This window comes from Puma concolor, chromosome B4 (genome assembly GCF_028749965.1).
Source record: "Puma concolor isolate L17-30 chromosome B4, mPumCon1.1.hap2, whole genome shotgun sequence".
Lineage (NCBI taxonomy): Eukaryota > Metazoa > Chordata > Mammalia > Carnivora > Felidae > Puma > Puma concolor.
The window spans coordinates 7505466-7523936 of record NC_141673.1 but is presented as its reverse complement, the minus strand read 5'-3'; the positions used below and the strand labels follow the sequence as shown (position 1 = coordinate 7523936).

Sequence of the window (18471 nt, the reverse complement as noted above, 5' to 3'; positions counted from 1 at the left end):
GGCGGGGCTCGGCCCTTGTGGGGATCCTCCCGTTTGCTTTCTCCCGGCCGGTGACCCTTGTACTGGGCACTAGAGAGAGCCACATTTCTTCTATTAAGAGCTCCCGCCGGCGGGGCTTGGAGCCTGCCCATGTTAGGGGTGCCGGGGTCCCCAACTCGACGGTCCCTTAGGCTGCAAGACCTAGCTGGGCTTCCTGGCCCTGGATGGGGTGCGCCAGGCGCGCGCGCTCGGCTACTTTGTGACTGCGGGGCGTGGAGTTGGGGGTAGGGAGACTGTGCCCAGGTGAGGTCACAGGCGGACTGGACTGCCAGGTGGCGAGATCCGGGGCCTCTGGAAGCTTGCGCGTTGTCGTCTCCCCAATCGCCCATTCCCCAATTTTCTCCCCTCCCCCCAACCTTTATTCTAATTCGAGACGGTTCCAGCCCAACGGCAGTCACCGAACCCACGTGGGGTGGCGGAATCCAAAAGTTTCCAGCTACGAACAGTTTGCATTTGTTTGTTCCTTGATCACTTTTTTTTGGCAAGGGCAGAGACCAAGGTAGCGTGGGGGGGTTAAAAGCGCTTTCCTTGACTGCAGCAGGAAGACGCCGGACTGGAGGGCAAACTCCAAGGGGACAGGGAGGCGGGAGGGAGCCTGAGCCCGAAATCGCCCATCCCCCCCCTCCCCCAGCGCTTCAGCCCCTGGGGCACCTCCAGGGACTACTTGCCTCGTGCGTCAGCGAGTGGCAGAGCGTCACATATACGCCCCCCTCCGTTTTGCCCTACTCCACTCCTCCCCTTCTTTTTCCTCCCTCTCCACCTCCCTCCCTCCCCATCTCTTCCCACTCCTCCCTCGCTCTCCCCTAGCGTGTTCCACGCGAGCAGAGAGACCCGGCGGACCCACAGGGTTCCAGAGCACCGAAGAGCTAAAAATATAACGGGTGTGCTAGCAACAGCCTTCCGATTGGTCGGGGAGCAGGGAGAGGCGGTATCTGATTGGGTTTCCTTTCCAACAGCTAGGATTAAGAATGCGGGCCAAGAACGGAGGCGCTCGGCCCAAGGGGACAGTGTGCGTTTGCGCAGTGAGGCATTGCAAAGGATGCTGGTATTTGAAGTTATTCATTAGAGGCAACCTTGGAAATAGGTGGGTTTGAATCCCAGTTCTGTCTGTCCAGCAACCATGTTAAACTTGATTTAATGGCAGCAAGTCTGTTTACATCATCAAACCTGCTTTCTTGTTCTTAAAATGGGGATCGTGTGGAGATTAAATATGATACAGTGTATAAAGCTTGGCTCAAATAGTTGGTATACTTAATTTAGAGGTAACTGTTCAGGGGGGACCTAGGTGGCTCAGTGAGTTAAGCCTCTGACTTTGGCTCAGGTCATGATCTCACATTTGTGAGTTGGAGCCCTGTGTTGGTCTCTGTGCTGACGGTTCAGAGCCTGCAGCCTGCTTCGGATTCTGTGTCTCCTCTTTCTGTCCCTCTCCTGCTCACGCTCTGTGTCTCTCTCTCTCTCAAAAATAAATAAACATTAAAGGTAACTGTTCAGGCCAAACTGCATCCTACATATCCTGTTCACAGTTAGATGTGCATTCCCCAACAAGAAACCCTACTATACAGAATGAAGAGAAAAAAAGGTTAGGGTGAGCTGAAATGAACAGTCCTAGGGAATCTCAGAAAGGAGAGATGGAGTCCATATTAGCAGATTAAAGGTAGACGTCTCCTAACATTTAAGTGCAGGCTGAGGAAGGGCACAGTGAATCCCTGGACAGAAGGCGTTACATTTCTGCGTGTTCCAGCTTTTATTCTAATCTCCCCTGCAGTGCTGGAAACACACCAGGCCTGAGCAATTTAAGTGAACAAAACTGAGAAATCCAGCCTCCTTGACAATTGAGAGCCCTGGGTAAAAAGGGTTGGCATATAAATAGGAAGAAATAAAATAGAGGAGCAAAAGGTAATCACCATTCTTTACTGCTGATGGCTCCATTTGTCGTGTGAGTTGGAGGAGAGAAGGACTTTTTCTCTCCTCAACGTGTGATTTCATCTTGCCAGGGCTTAATTGTGAGCTTAATTCCTACTCAAGCATTCCGCAGTCCCCTCCCATTTTGAATAATCATACGTTGCAAGGTACACACCACGGTTTCAAAATGGTGAGCTTCAGACGCAACCCCCTGGTCTGAGAGTAAGCAAGTTATACCAGATGTTTTGTTGCCTTGGCAAGTCAGGCTGGTTAATAATTAACCCCAATTAACTCTCAGGGGTGAGTCACTCTCTCGTACACACATGCTAGGGTGAGAAATTTTGTAGTTACTTTTATGTTACCTAAGAAAATATTTCCTCAATTTGATTTTTCAGATCCACTGCTCCAGCTGGGCAGGAACAAAGACAACCACAACAAAACTGACTTTGGAGAAGTGATTGGATGCAGGACAAAATGATTTGCTATTTATTCACCACCAATACGTGAGTGAACAAACCTGGCCTTTGCTAAGACACTAAAAATTCAGAGTTCAAAGAAAGTAACATTTTAGTCTTGGTGGTAACAGGCCACTCCGGATGGAGTTGATGAGCAACCAAATAGCTGGGAAAAGATGGGAATTGGAATCCTTTTCTTAAGGCAAGAACATTTCTATCAAGACAAATAATCTTTCACCTTTATACCTAGCTTCAAACTACAACTAAAAACCTGCAGGTCGGAATAGAGTGACACAGTTTCTCTGAAATGTAGACAGTTCAGTTTGATTCCCTGGAAACTTTTTCTTTCTTTTTTATTTCCAGTATAGTTAACATACTGAAGTTAATCTTCTTAATTTAGAAGCTGCTAATTGGCAGGCCAAGGTCCACATCTGGTGGATATATTGTCTTGGTGTGTACTGACACATTAAAATTTTTAAAATGAGTTGACATTTAATGGGCACCTGGGTGGCTCAGTCAGTTAAGGGTCTAACTTCAGCTCAGGTCATGATCTCCAGGTTCGTAGGTACAGAGCCTGGATCCTGTTTCAGATTCTGTGTCTCCCTCCCTCTCTGCCCCTCCCCCGTTTGCTCTTTCTTTCCCTCTTTCTCTCTCTCAAAAATAAACATTAAAAAAATTATGAGTTGACATTTAAAAATTGGGAGATGGCACAAAGATTTTTTAATTTGCCATTTGTCCTAAATTCAAAGGATCTGGGCATTCCAGGTGGAAATTGTCCGGAGTTGAATAGCAGCTATCTCCTTTAGACATGTCCTATGTTCTCTGGTCTCCCCCCAGATTCCCCACACTGAGGCCAAGGGTCATAAATCATTTATCACCCTGTTTGGGCTATTCTTCTCACACCCCTCTTTTTTCAATCAATTATATTGCTTACTCAGACTCTTGAATTTGTGACCCATTTTTCAGTTCAATGTAATAAATAATTGAGTGATTGCCCTGCAGTGGAGGGAGAGGCAAAAGGAGTTCAAGGATTTTACCTAGTTCATTGTTGTGAATTTCTGGATTGGGATTCACGATCCATAAGTACGGTCATGCAATCACTTGGTTTAGTGGGTTTCAGGCAGAAGTTTTAGAATAGAATAGAATAGAATAAAATGAAAATATTGGAGCGTGTTTACACAGTAAACGCTTCATGAAACTTTTCTATGTATATAGTAGGCATGAATAGTCCAAGTGGGAGAGATTGTTGTGGGGTATGGTGTATCTAGAAGCATTCATGAGATGCCAGGAACTTAGAAGGAAGAGGTACCCAGTTGGATGGCTAATGTGAACGTGGAAAGGTATTTTGAACAAAGGAAATAGAGTCAAGAAGACAGGATATGTGCAAGGAATGTTCCTTTAACTGCCTGATGAAGTGCACAGAGAGAAGCAAATAGAGGAAAATCTTGGGGGTAGGGAAGAGGGAACCATTTTGAGGTCCTTCCATGCCAAGACTTAAATCTTTATCGATGAAAAAGTAGGATCCCACTGTAAAAGACCTACCATTTATATAAAGACTTCCCGGTAAGGGTAAGGAACTTACAAGGTCAAATTTCATCCTTACAACCTGAAGAGGTAGGCATTATTGTCCTTATTTAACAGATAAGAAAAAAGAAGCAAATAGAGGTTAAATGACTCACCAGAAGTCAAGAGCAGAGCACAATTCAAATACAGGTCTAATTATAAAGCCCACCTATTTCTAATTACACTTTTTTTTTTTTTTAAGTAAGAGCACATGTAATAAGTGCAATGTTTAAAGGTGATTAAATTACCATGTGTGTACAGTGTACTTGAGAAACTGGAAGACACCCATCCTTTCTAGAGCCTGGAATGAATATCAAATACTGAATAGATAATAGTAATGCTCATAAATCCAGGAAAGGGCACCACTTTCTCAGGCTGACCATGATGAGTTCTATTATTTCAACCAGACCTATGTAGGCAATGCTTATTTATTGATCTATTTTTTAGTTAGTACTTATTTAACGATGGAAACACTCAATTTTTTTTTTAATTTTTTTTTCAACGTTTTTATTTATTTTTGGGACAGAGAGAGACAGAGCATGAACGGGGGAGGGGCAGAGAGAGAGGGAGACACAGAATCGGAAACAGGCTCCAGGCTCCGAGCCATCAGCCCAGAGCCTGATGCGGGGCTCGAACTCACGGACCGCGAGTTCGTGACCTGGCTGAAGCCGGACGCTTAACCGACTGCGCCACCCAGGCGCCCCTAAACACTCAATTTTTAAGACCATTTTGATTCTTTGTGGACATACACAGTTGGCTGAGATCATTTTCTAGTTCTCGCCACAGAACTCTATGTTGTTAGAGGTTAAAATTCAGTTTGTAAGTGATGTTTTCCCAACAGAGAATTTGGTGCTAGCTATTATCCTAATTTTTAAAACTGAAAAGGATTTAGGGGCGCCTCGGTGGTTCAGTCGGTTAAGCGTCTGATAACTGGATTTCGGCTCAGGTCATGATTTTGCGGTTCATAGGATCAAGCCCTGCATGGGGCTCCATGCTGACAGCACGGAGCCTGTTTGGGATTCTCTGTCTCTCTCTCTTTTGCAAAATAAATAAATAAACTAAGAACTTTTTTTAATTGAAAAGGACTTAATTAAGTCCAAAATAGACAGTAATTTAAGGATTCCAGCTCCAGGGCCATTTACTTTATCTCTGGTGTTCTTAACTCATTAATTGTATTGTTCTCTTGGTCTCTGAGAGGAAACAAACCAAGCATGGGATTATGGAACTAGGTGACAGAGAGGAACAGAGTTCAGCAGAATTCACTGGGCTAAGGTTGAACTTGCTCCATTCAGCAGTGGAGCATGGAGGGGGTATGCCCTTGAAATCCTTTGGGTGTTAATTGTAAACTTGCTTGCCATACCTCTCAGAGGCACACTTGCTGAGGCTGAAGGAGCACAGTTCAAGTGGTGTTTTGCTCAAATTAAGTAGCTTTTGATACATTTGTAGATGCAAGATGTTACGTGGACTGGAGTGGTTAATAAGCAAGTTTAAAAGGTTGGTTTGTTTTTATCCAAAATATTTTAAACTTCTATTACACATTAAAACTAAAGGGACTATAGAATCAATACCCATTCTAATTATAATCTGAAAATGATCTAGTCTCTACAATGTTGACACACTGTAATCCCCCCCAACTATGCTTTAGAACTGCTCAGAGAGCTCCCCAAGCACACTGCCCATTCAGATTGTTTCGCCAATACAGATGTACGTATCCACGGACCCCACCCCCTTTGCCTGTTAAGTTCCAACATATCCTTCAAAGCCCAGTTTATCATCTGGTTTAACTTTAATTATTCATGTAATACTGAGTACCTGCTACCTGCTGAGCCAGACAGACTTGGTTACTGCCATCAGGGAACCAGCCTAAAGGAGGACTGTCAATAATTACTAGACACTGTAATCATAATAATAGGGTGCTATGTGGGCATATTAACAAGAGGAACTGATTTAGATTGGGGGTCTGGAGGCATCTTTTGAGGAAATATTATCTAAGGTCTGAAGGATGTGTAACAGCTGAGCAAAAGGGGGACTGAGCATTAGGAAGCTTAATAGGTAAAAAGCAGAGGCAGGAAGGAAACCAGCAGAGGAACTGAAAGGAGGCCCAGGGGCTGGAGTGTGAACAGAGTGGCAGGAGGAGATGGGGAAACCCTTCAAGATTATTACCCCTGAGGTGCCCCCAACCTAGGCCAAGGACCCTTCCTTTGTGCACCCTCTCTGGGTTATTCTAAACTGTTTCTGGCAGCTTCCCTTATTAAATTCTCTGAAGGTAGAGATTATATTTTAATTCAATTTTTGACCCTTGATAGATCACGATTAATCAAGAGTTTTGTTGATCTAAATCAAAGCTCTGACAAGTAGTCAGAAGACTATCATATCTTTCCTTGTCTTTGCCACTAAATTTCAGTGTAACTTTGGGCGAAGCCCCTGCATTCCTAAGGACTCAAAACCAGTTTCAAATCCATGGTGTCAGGGGTGCCTGGGTGGCTCAGTTGGTTAAGCATCTGACTTTGGTTCAGGTCGTTATCTCATGGCTAGTGAGTTTGAGGCCCGTGTTGGGCTCTGTACTAACAGCTGAGCCTGGAGCCTGCTTCAGATTGTGTATTTCCCTCTTTCTCTGCCCCTCCCCTGCTCAAGCTCTCTCTCAGAAATGAAGAAAACAGGGGCACCTGGGTGGCTCAGTCGGTCAGGCGGCCGACTTCGGCTCAGGTCATGATCTCGCGGTCTGTGGGTTCGGGCCCCGCGTCGGGCTCTGTGCTGATGGCTCAGAGCCTGGAGCCCGTTTCGGATTCTGTGTCTCCCTCTCTCTCTGACCCTCCCCCGTTCATGCTCTGTCTCTGTCTCAAAAATAAATAAACATTAAAAAAAAAAAGAAATGAAGAAAACATTAAAAATTCAAATCCATGGCATCAAAGACCACTTGACTGGAAGTCTCAAGTTATGATTGTGCCTTCATTTTTTTTTAAAGTTTTTGAGTGAGTGTGAGGAGAGGGGAGAGGCAGAGGATTGGAAGTAGGCTGTGTGCTGACAGCAGAGAGCCAGACACAGGGCTTGAACTCACAAACCAATGAAATCAAGATGAGAGCTGAAGTCAAATGCTTAACTGAGCCATCCAGGTGCCCCAGTGACTGTGCCTCTTTAGGATAACCTGCTGATTACCTCTAGCAGGCAGAAACACCTCTAGTCTTGTTAGGGTGAAGGATGCGTCTGAATTTCCCCTTATTCTGTTTATTTACTTAAAAAAAAAAAAAAAAAAAAAGGAAACATATCCTTGATGTGAGTATATGTGGACTTTATGAAATAAATCAACCCTGTTCAGTTCTCTGAACTTATCAACTTGAACACATTTTGCTGGAAGCCATTTCTTCAGTTCAAGTTAAACAGGAAGAAAAATAAGTTTCTAAAAACAACTGATTTGCCTATAATGAAAGGAGTCAATGGTTTAGAATTCCTTCTGGTAGTAATAAGAGAACAAGGTGCTTGATGAATCCCCATGCATCTACCCTGAACTACAAATTCCTAGGTGACTAAAATAAATTCCTAGAGTCAAATTGGGACTGTGACTGAATACCAGAAAAGAAACACCTGTTTTATTAATACAACAGCAACAGAAAGGGTTTCCAAGTTCTTAGAAGAATAACATGAACAGGCACCACCTGCTAAGCGTTACAAGATTAAATGCCCACACTGATTGTGGTGAGAGCTCCCCACCACACTGCAGATGCCTCATCGACGGCAGCTGCCATCAGAGCTGCTGCCCAGAACAGGCTCCTCACTGCGCTAGCTTCGTGGGCAATTCCTCAAACAAAAGACTGAAATGATGCGATTCCTGTTTCAGAAGCTCTTGGTGTAGAGACAAGATATCAATTTGGAAACCAGAGGCTTGCTTCTCGAGTTCAAGAAAAATCACGGACCAATCTATCAATTTTTCTTTGCTATCGTCTGCCAGAGTGCTCTGTGAAGATTTCTTTCCCATTCCCACCACGTGTCTGGGTAAGAGGAGAGGTGGAGAGGTGCCAGTGTACTAACAGGCACTCGGGTGGTGCTCTGTGCTCCGCTCACTCTCTGCTGGTGGTAGTAGGTGTCTTTTCTGGCAGCTGCAGCAGCTTGGTGGGAGGAAAAGGCCACCCACCGATCACCTCTTCTTGAAGCCGTATTTTTTGCGTTCATAGAAGAGATCTGTCTTAGAGCTCCCCAAATTGACAATCTTTGGGCAGCCATCTCTCTGGAAAACAGAATAGAGAAGTTGTTAAAAGTCTTTGAGTCTGAACTGAACCGTTTTGATCAATAGGTTTAGCCATTAACCTTACCTGTTCAGTTATCCTATTCAATCTATCATCAAGAATTTATTAAGCATCTAGAATGTGCCCAGGGCCTGTCTACTCTCTACCTAGGGTGGCCTGCACTTACAATGTTGGACTCTCAGGGAGCGTGGAGCCTGCTTTGGATTCTGTATCTCCCTCTCTCAAAAATAAACATTAAAAAAAAGAATGTTGGATTCTCAGCCCACTTCTGTTGCTAATCTGATACAGCTGAGGTAGAATTTAACTCTTAAGATATCCAAAGGGTTTTCAAGTGAGAAGACACAGTATTAATCATCTACAGATCAAGCTCTCTAGCTCTCCTCCCCTAGCTCAAGAAAGGGAAAAATACCACCAAGGAAAAAAAAAACCTGAAGGCTTTAGGAAATAGTACTTTACATGTTAAATACAGTAGGAGAAAACTGGGCTTGATGTGTCCTTATGAATTCACTGCATTTGACACATGGTCTTGGGGGAAGAGTGTTCCTGTGCTAGAGATGGCTGTTGAAGCTCTATAATCTGATTTGTAATGACAAGTTCCCCTGGCCATTTTGTGAGCTTGAGTGGTTTCAGTGAAGCCTCCGGGAAGCTGTGTTCTGCAGAGATGAGGACTCCATCAGTTGATCTGGGATGATGGGTAAGAAAACTGGGGGAGGCGTTAATAGAGAAAACCTTCACAGGTCTGATTTTATTAAACCCCTACATTAAAGGAGGTTGCTCCCTGTGACGATGGGCTTTAGAATGAATGAATTAATCAAGTCCTTAGACATCTCATTTCTAATTTAGTTGGTTTCTCTTTTTGGGGATCGATATAATATTGTACAAAAACCTCTAGGGGCGCCTGGGTAGCTCAGTTAAAGCATCTGACTCTTGATCTCAGCTCAGGTCATGATCTTGTGGTTCATGAGACTGAGCTCTGCACTGGGTTCCGTGCTGACGGCTAAGAGCCTGCTTGGGATTCTCTTTCTGCCCCTCCATCCTCTCAAAATAAACAAACATTAAAAAAAAAAAAAAAAACTCTAAACATGCAAAGGCAACACTAATATCTGATTACTTTCTAAAAACTACATAGCATATATTACCCTTAAGAACTACCATCTGGGGGGTGCCTGGGTGGCTCAGTCGGTTAAGCCTCTGACTTTGGCTCAGGTCGAAGTTTCCCTCTCTCTCTGCCCCTTCCCTGCTCATGCTCTGTCTCTCTCTCAAAATAAACATTAAAAAAAAAACAACAACAACAAAACTATCATCTGAGTAGCTTGTGTGCTGAGGGAGCCTGGGAGGGGGCTCAGCCCCACCAACAGTTCCCTAGGTGAACTCAAGCTATGTAATCCGTATTCAAAGTCCTTGTACAAATGAAGGAACAGCTGCCCCTCACGGCTGAAGGTCTGGTATTACATAGGACAGTGCTCTAAGCTATCTTTAGAGATGCTATGACAACAGCCTGGTTAGGCTTACTGTGCCTAAATGATTTGCATGACTGTGGGCAAGTCACTTCTCTTTGGAGTTGTATTCCCTAACTGTAAAATAAGTGGGCCAGAGCAGTTTACAAACTGCTTTACAAACTGTTTACAAACTACAGAGAGCCCCAGAGAGTCCTGAGAGGTGATATAAGAATCCATCCTCCAAACTGGGTAGCTCCATTCTCACTCGTAGTTTAGGTCAAGATAGTAGGCTCTGGAGCCAGGCTACCTGAGTTTTGGTAAGTTACTAAGTATATAATCAGCCCTTGATAAATCCTAAGAAACTGCCAAAAACAACTATCAACAATTTCACTATGGTTCAACCTAACACACACACACACACACACTCACTCTCTCTCTCTCGGCTTCTGTGTAGGATACTTAAAAAGATTTTTTTTTTATTTTTAAGTAATCTTTATATCCAATGTGGGGCTCAAACTTACAACCCTGCTATCAAGAGTTGTATGCTTTACCGACTGAGCCAGCTAGGCACCCCTGTGTAAGATACTTTTAGAAGATAGGACTCTATGTATTAAAAAACAGTTGGAGGGGCACGTGGGTGGCTCAGTTGGTTGAGCGTCCTACTTCAGCTCAGGTCATAATCTTAGGATATGTAGGTTCGAGCCCTGCATCGGGCTCTGTGCTGACAGTGCCGAGCCCGCTTAGGATTCTCTCTCTCTTCCTCACTCTCTGCCCCTCCCTTGTTCATGCTCTCTCTCAAAACAAAATCTTAAAAAAAAATTCAATAAAAGTTGGAAAACCAATGTACTAGATTAAGAGATCTTTGATTTTTATGGACTTCTCTTCACAGACCCACAGGTTTCCTGTTTTGTTGCCTAAGCACTCCTGCCTTTTATTTTCTATACATCTCCCAAGGGTCTAAATGTTGTGTGAGATGAGGATGTGCTCTCTGTAACTGGCTGGCTTTTGCTGAGTATGTGAATGAACAGCATGAAGAGGAAGATGGAAGGACTGGTAAGAAACCTTAGAGGTTGAAACAGTATTTGTTTTGTGTATGTGTGTGTGTGTGTATAAAATATTTATTTATTTTTGGAAGAGCGCAAGCAGGGGAGGAGCAGAGAGGGGGACAGAGGATCTGAAGTGGGCTCTGTGCTGACAGGCTGACAGTAGCAGGCTTGATGTGGGGCTTGAACTCACGAACAGTGAGATCATGACCTGAGCCAAAGCTGGATGCTTACCTGACTGAGCCACCCAGGTGCTCCTACAAGTATTTGTGAGCTGAGCTAGAAGGTATTTTATTTTATTTATTTATTTATTTTTTTTTAATTTTTTTTTTCAACGTTTATTTATTTTTGGGACAGAGAGAGACAGAGCATGAACGGGGGAGGGGCAGAGAGAGAGAGGGAGACACAGAATCGGAAACAGGCTCCAGGCTCTGAGCCATCAGCCCAGAGCCTGACGCGGGGCTCGAACTCCCGGACCGCGAGAGCGTGACCTGGCTGAAGTCGGACGCTTAACCGACTGCGCCACCCAGGCGCCCCGAAGGTATTTTAAAAATACCTGCAAAAGTCTGCCAGTAGCTCTTTTAGCAACCGCATGTCTAAATACTAAAAATTTCACCCTTTTTCAGCCCTTCCAGAGGATTGGCAGATTTCCCCATTCCTAGCATAGGGAACTTTTAATTTTAGGCAGCTGTAGCTTGAATCGTAAATACGTCTTATGGCCATTTAATTTCTAAAATTTCATTAAAAATCTTGGGGCGCCTGGGTGGCTCAGTCGGTTGGGCGTCTGACTTCAGCTCAGGTCATAATCTCACCGTCCGTGAATTCAGGCCCCGTGTCAGGCTCTGTGCTGACAGTTTAGAGCCTGGAACCTTCTTTAGATTCTGTGTCTCCCTCTCTCTCTCTATGCCCCTCCCCTGCTCATGCTCTGTCTCAAAAATAAATTAAAAAAATAAAAATAAAAACATAAAAAAATAAAAACAATGGGGCGAGGGTCAGAGGGAGAGAGAGAGAATCCCAAGCAGGCTCCATGCTCAGCACAGACCCCAGGATCATGACCTGAACTGAAACCAAGAGCTGGATGCTCAACCAAGCCACCCAAGTGCCCCATTTTTAGATTTTATTTTTAAGTAATCTCTACACCCAATGTGGGGCTCACACTTACAACCCTAAGATCAAGAGTCGCATGTTCTACTGACTGAGCCAGGCAGGTGCCTGTTTTTTTGTTTTTGTTTAAGTAAACTCTACTGCCCAACGTGGAGCTCAAACTCAGGACTCCAAGATCCAGAGTCTGCATGCTTTACCAACTGAGCTGGCCAGGCACCACAAATGCTGTTCATTCTTTTGACAATTGTTTAGTCAATACCATGTAAAAAGCAGACTGTACATTGGTTTGGGACCTTAACGATAGTGTCATGTTTTCCTTCGGAAAGACCTTCAATCTCTCAATAAATGTATCCATGAGGTAATAAGGATTATTACTTCCTTTTTGGAGAATTCCACAAAGTCATTCACATTTGTAGCAAAGACTTGAATATGGGCTTTCTGTCTCTTAGTATGGTGTTTTCACTACTAGGGTTTCCCAGAGGCAAAAAACCCAAAACTTTCCCATGTTTAAGAAGTTGTAAGGAAGTAAATTTATGAATTAACTTTGAAAAATATCAAGTATTTTTAATCAGTCTAATGGGCTCTGCTGTTCAGTAAGCAGAGCAGAGAATAGTAGAAATAGTGAGAGGGAGAGGCATCCTTAACCACACTGAGAAGAGTAATGCAGTGAGGTGGTTTGAATGAATGCTTTGAGTTTGACTATCCATTCTCAAAGGGGATGAAAGCATCTTCGATATTTACCAGGGTTTGTGATTTAAAGTTCATCCTCAGCCAACAAAATCTCACTTCTCTTTTTAGGAAAAAAATTATAATTTGAATTTTAACTTTTCTCTTTAGGGGAGCAATAATGAAACAAAAAACATGAGAAACATGGAGTCAGATAACCTGGGTTCTAGTCCTACGTCTGCCATTGATTAGCCATGTGACCTTGGGCCAAGTTGCTTAACATCTGGAAGCCTTACTTTTTCTTGTTTTTATCACGAAGAACTTTTGGAAAAGAATGTTTAGCATAGTTTGGGGCACACAGGAGGAGCTCTACGAATGTTAGCAGCTATTCTTATCTTCTGGTTGGGAAAGCTGAAGAAAATGGTTAAGCAAAAGGAGCAAAGAAATTGAGGGTTAAGCAGGGATCAGATCAGCATGATGCCGTATTATAAGAGGCTACAAATTAGTCCCCTGGCAGCAGTACCCACAGATATTCTCCCTAACTCCTGCCTATTCTTGAAGCTGAAAAACTAAGTGAGAAGAACCTGTCTAGTTTACTGGTCTAATTCGCTTATAAATTATGAAAACAGCAGGAAGAGGAGTATAATAACTGGGGTTGCTTTGGTTACAGAAGGATTTCTGCATAGGAAAAAGTCTTAGGCACTTATCTACACAATGATCTGAAAGGCTGAGAGGCTGGATCATGTCACTGGACTGCTTTGTGTTCCTAGGAAACTACTGCCGAGTATATGTAAGCTAGGCGCTATCTCAAGCATCCTCAGAACATTCCTGTACGGTATGAAGTAGGCGAAGTGATGTCTACAATAATCCTCAGGAACAGAATGAAGCATGAAGATCCAAAGGTATCGATCAGTTAACATACCACATGCAGAGAAGTCAGACAGTAATTAACATTTATTAGGCACTCTGGTTACACTAGCTACAACAATGCAAAAGTTCAGGAAAATGTTGTCCTTAAGGACTCTGTAGCTAGTTTAAGAGCTGTTCATACTGTCTCTTCACTGCTGTTGCCTTTCCATGGTTTTACTGTTTATAAATTACAAATAATTACCAAACACCTACTATATACAGACACGGAGCACTCCTATGAATGACTTACAGGGGAAGCACCAAAAACATGGACGATGCTTATAATATATATCAAGCACTGTACCAAGAACTCAGGTAAAAGATAGATAAATACCTAAACCAAGGTCCTTTCTTTAAAGCAGTACAACCTAGCTGGTGCATCAGATCGATAAGGATATGCTTTGAGAGTCAAAGGTAAATGCAAATCAGTTTAGGACAGGACACCAACTGAAATTATATTTTTGGTATTTTATCTATGACCTTTCTCATCTCCCTAAAAAATCAGAAGACATAATGATAAAAGGAACAGTCTTATCTGGCCAGGTATGTTCCACTTCCTGGGAGTAGACAGGATCCAAATATGTAGACTGCCGGGGAGGCTGGATGTTCCTACTCAAAATAGGCACATCCTACCAGAAGGACTTACAAAAGGACGACAAGGTATAATGGGGACATCACTGGGTTTAGTCAGATGGGCTGTTTGTCACTTATTGTCCGAGTTAGAGACTGTAAAATGGGGATAATAACAATCCCTACTTAACAAAGTTGTTGTGAAGAATAAAGAATGACAGGGGAGCTTGGGTGGCTCTATCAGTTAAGTGTTCGACTTTCGATTTCAGCTCAGGTCATGATCTCATGGTCTTGAGATGGAGCTCTGTTTGGCTCTGAGCTTGGTGTGAAGCCTGCTTAAGATTTTCTCTCCCTCCCTCTGCCCCTCCCCTGCTCTGTCTCTCTCTCAAAAAAAAAATGAATGACATCTATAACTACCTATTCTTTGCACGTGTGAACATTAAGAATCATGGTATCTTTTGCTTTACCCTAAATTAGGTATCCAGCTACCTTCTATTAGCTTAATGGTACTATTATCACACTTTTTCACTGTGCCGTAAGAAGAAAACAAGCTAATGCACAGTCCCCCATCCCCCTAAGAAGCCTTCTGCCTCCAACCTAAACAAAAAGAGTAAAACTTGCCTTTAGTATAGATCTACAAGCCCTCTATCCTAGCATTTGGCTAAAGAAATTGAATGTCCACTGCCACCACACAATGTCAAGGGGCAAACATGTCACAAGACTGAATGACAATTCTGTAATAACAAACCAAAGGCATTCTTTAGCCAGTTAAAGTGGAAATCAACACGAGTTGTCCCAAATTCAACTGTCACCACATCCACTCTAATAATTTTTAATGACAGTAAAGAGAATTACTGAGTATATTACACACTATGTACTGTGCCAGGACTCACAAAGCGCAGGATGTTGTTTCTGAATAAGAATAATCAGAGAGATGGCACAAAAACAGACACATAGACCAATGGAATAGAATAGAAACCCCAGAACTAGACCCACAAACGTATGGCCAACTAATCTTTGACAAAGCAGGAAAGAACATCCAATGGAAAAAAGACAGTCTCTCTTTTTTTTTTTTTTAATTTTTTTTTTTTTCAACGTTTATTTATTTTTGGGACAGAGAGAGACAGAGCATGAACGGGGGAGGGGCAGAGAGAGAGGGAGACACAGAATCGGAAACAGGCTCCAGGCTCTGAGCCATCAGCCCAGAGCCTGACACGGGGCTCGAACTCACGGAGCGCGAGATCGTGACCTGGCTGAAGTCGGACGCTTAACCGACTGCGCCACCCAGGCGCCCCAAAAAGACAGTCTCTTTAACAAATGGTGCTGGGAGAACTGGACAGCAACATGCAGAAGGTTGAAACTAGACCACTTTCTCACACCATTCACAAAAATAAGCTCAAAATGGATAAAGGACCTGAATGTGAGACAGGAAACCATCAAAACCTTAGAGGAGAAAGCAGGAAAAGACCTCTCTGACCTCAGCCGTAGCAATCTCTTACTCGACACATCCCCAAAGGCAAGGGAATTAAAAGCAAAAGTGAATTACTGGGACCTTATGAAGATAAAAAGCTTCTGCACAGCAAAGGAAACAACCAACAAAACTAAAAGGCAACCAACGGAATGGGAAAAGATATTTGCAAATGACATATCGGACAAAGGGCTAGTATCCAAAATCTATAAAGAGCTCACCAAACTCCACACCCGAAAAGCAAATAACCCAGTGAAGAAATGGGCAGAAAACATGAATAGACACTTCTCTAAAGAAGACATCCGGATGGCCAACAGGCACATGAAAAGATGTTCAGCGTCGCTCCTTATCAGAGAAATACAAATCAAAACCACACTCAGGTATCACCTCACGCCAGTCAGAGTGGCCAAAATGAACAAATCAGGAGACTATAGATGCTGGAGAGGATGTGGAGAAACGGGAACCCTCTTGCACTGTTGGTGGGAATGCAAATTGGTGCAGCCGCTCTGGAAAGCAGTGTGGAGGTTCCTCAGAAAATTAAAAATAGACCTACCCTATGACCCAGCAATAGCACTGCTAGGAATTTATCCAAGGTGCTGATGCATAGGGGCACTTGTACCCCAATGTTCATAGCAGCACTCTCAACAATAGCCAAATTATGGAAAGAGCCTAAATGTCCATCAACTGATGAATGGATAAAGAAATTGTGGTTTAGGGGCGCCTGGGTGGCGCAGTCGGTTGAGTGTCCGACTTCAACCAGGTCACGATCTCGCGGTCCGTGAGTTCGAGCCCCGCGTCGGGCTCTGGGCTGATGGCTCAGAGCCTGGAGCCTGTTTCCGATTCTGTGTCTCCCTCTCTCTCTGCCCCTCCCCCGTTCATGCTCTGTCTCTCTCTGTCCCAAAAATAAATAAACGTTGAAAAAAAAAATTAAAAAAAAAAAAAAAAAAAAAAAAAGAAATTGTGGTTTATATACACAATGGAGTACTACATGGCAATGAGAAAAAATGAAATATGGCCTTTTGTAGCAACGTGGATGGAACTGGAGAGTGTGATGCTAAGTGAAATAAGCCATACAGAGAAAGACAGATACCATATGGTTTCACTCTTATGTGGATCCTGAGAAACTTAACAGGAACCCATGGGGGAGGGGAAGGAAAAAAAAAAAAAAAGAGGTTAGAGTGGGAGAGAGCCAAAGCATAAGAGACTGTTGAGAACTGAGAACAAACTAAGGGTTGATGGGGGGTGGGAGGGAGGAGAGGGTGGGTGATGGGTATTGAGGAGGGCACCTTTTGGGATGAGCACTGGGTGTTGTATGGAAACCAATTTGACAATAAATTTCATATAAAAAAAAAAAGAATAATCAGAGAGAGACATCAAAGGAGTAGAGAGAGGGCTCTCCAAATTGCTGACGTTGACAAAGGCTTGCTTCTTTTGCATTTTAGCCCTTGATGCAAAATAACTGCCTTTTATTGGACTACAGCTAGCTCAGCTCCCAGAACTTAATGAAATTATAACCTACGTGACCAGCTCAACATAGTAATCCCAACAGACCACAGGTGTTTGCCATCGTTGTCAAAGAGTTACTAAATAAAAGCAGCAAAGATCAGATGAAAATCTTGGTATACACTCACATCCTTCTCTTGGATGGTGCACTCCTTACAGTAATAGGCATCAGACACTCCAGGGCCTCCACAGATCACACAGCGCCCTTGGTAAGAGCCATAATTACACTCATCACATATGCGCACCAGAGTGCAGGGACGCACGTAGGAGTCACAGATCACACACTTGCCATCACCTGTGAGAAGAGAGAATGGAATTATGCTCACTTGCAAGTACCTCCTCAGGTCTACTGCCCTCCTCCTGCTGTGGGGATATACACTAGTATCCACCTGAGAGTGACTTTAGGACCCTCTATTTTGGCCAACTCACAACTCAGTGTCCACCTCAATCCCCTCAACACAGAAATTCACCAACCAATATATAACGAACTTAGAACATCACTTGGTAGACGATAAGTCTGTATGACTCCTGGTAAAGAACCATGTGTGTGTTGGGACGGGGTCGGGCTATCTCCTGTCCAAAGTCAAAGATTTTTCTCAAGACCTAACCCTGTTTAAAACGCGCGAATTAGAGTGGTGAGGTGGAGAGGGCCTTCGGTTGCAGCCTAGCTTTCAGTGTTCACATACTTCCAGGCACATCTACTCAAAGCCCTCTTTGTGGCACTGCTGGAAATGCCCACTGGCTGGCTCTACACAAACTGTGAGGGGGGAGGAGTGGGGTGTTTAGGAGGGCGTGTTCCACTCACATTTCTCACACAGTCTTCCGATAGCTGCAAAGGCAAAGATGGTACAGTTAGAATTGGCTTGGACGAAGAGGGGAAAGACATCTTCGAGCAAGGGCTGCAGTGAGCCCCGAGGGATCTTAACCATCTTACTCTCAATAAGCTTCCATCCGAAGCACACCCACACCCTCCTGAGGCCGCTCCCAGGACCTAGGCAATCTGAGTTTCTCCTGACCTCACCTCGGCCGTCCGCCTCTGGCTCCCAGCACGCGCGCGCCCGCCCTCTTTTGAAGAGGCGGCAAATCGGCGCGCTCTCACGCTACCGACCGTGAGGCGGGAAACGTGGCGCCTCCGAGGCAAAACCCTAAGAATGAGATGGCAACCTCCGACCCCCGGGCTCTTAATACTGTCCCCACCCAGACACCCGGGGGCCAGAAGCCGCCTCACCAACACCAGCCTGCTTGCGGCAAAAGATCAAATCCGGATGATGTTTGGCCATAACTCCGACACCAGCCGGCCACCGGAAGTTTAAGGAACTTCCGTCCGCCCTTTAACCTCCATTTTCCAGCCTCCCGGTTGCTGTGATTGGTCCTCCAGGCTTCACCAAGTTCCGCCCGCTCTCGCGCGATCAAAACCCTTCAGTTAAACAGGAGTCTCCGTCGTAGTTGGCGAGCCAGGTCCTGGCAGGGACGTAAAAGTGTTTTGAAAAAAAAATGCCTTTCCTAGATATGGATGGAAGAGACAAGTGAAGTTTGTCCTTCCATAATACATCTTTGTGGCCAGCATTT

The 18471-nt window shown here is 44.1% G+C and overlaps 1 protein-coding gene and 1 long non-coding RNA gene across 2 annotated transcripts; one reads left to right on the top strand and one right to left on the bottom strand.

The window, feature by feature from the left end:
• Positions 1 to 551: 551 nt before the first annotated feature.
• Positions 552 to 13400, top strand: LOC147578869 (uncharacterized). The gene is made up of 4 exons (XR_015253277.1): positions 552 to 1123; positions 2337 to 2444; positions 10594 to 10692; positions 13223 to 13400. It is a non-coding gene; the product is annotated as an uncharacterized LOC147578869 (long non-coding RNA).
• Positions 7525 to 18455, bottom strand: PHF5A (PHD finger protein 5A). The gene is made up of 4 exons (XM_025926609.2): positions 18131 to 18455; positions 17708 to 17731; positions 17031 to 17197; positions 7525 to 8181 (listed from the first exon to the last, which is right to left on the bottom strand). The coding sequence occupies exons 1-4, from the start codon at positions 18180 to 18182 to the stop codon at positions 8092 to 8094; spliced, it is 333 nt and encodes a 110-aa protein (XP_025782394.1). The 5' UTR covers positions 18183 to 18455; the 3' UTR covers positions 7525 to 8091.
• Between the last annotated feature and the right edge of the window lie 16 nt (positions 18456 to 18471).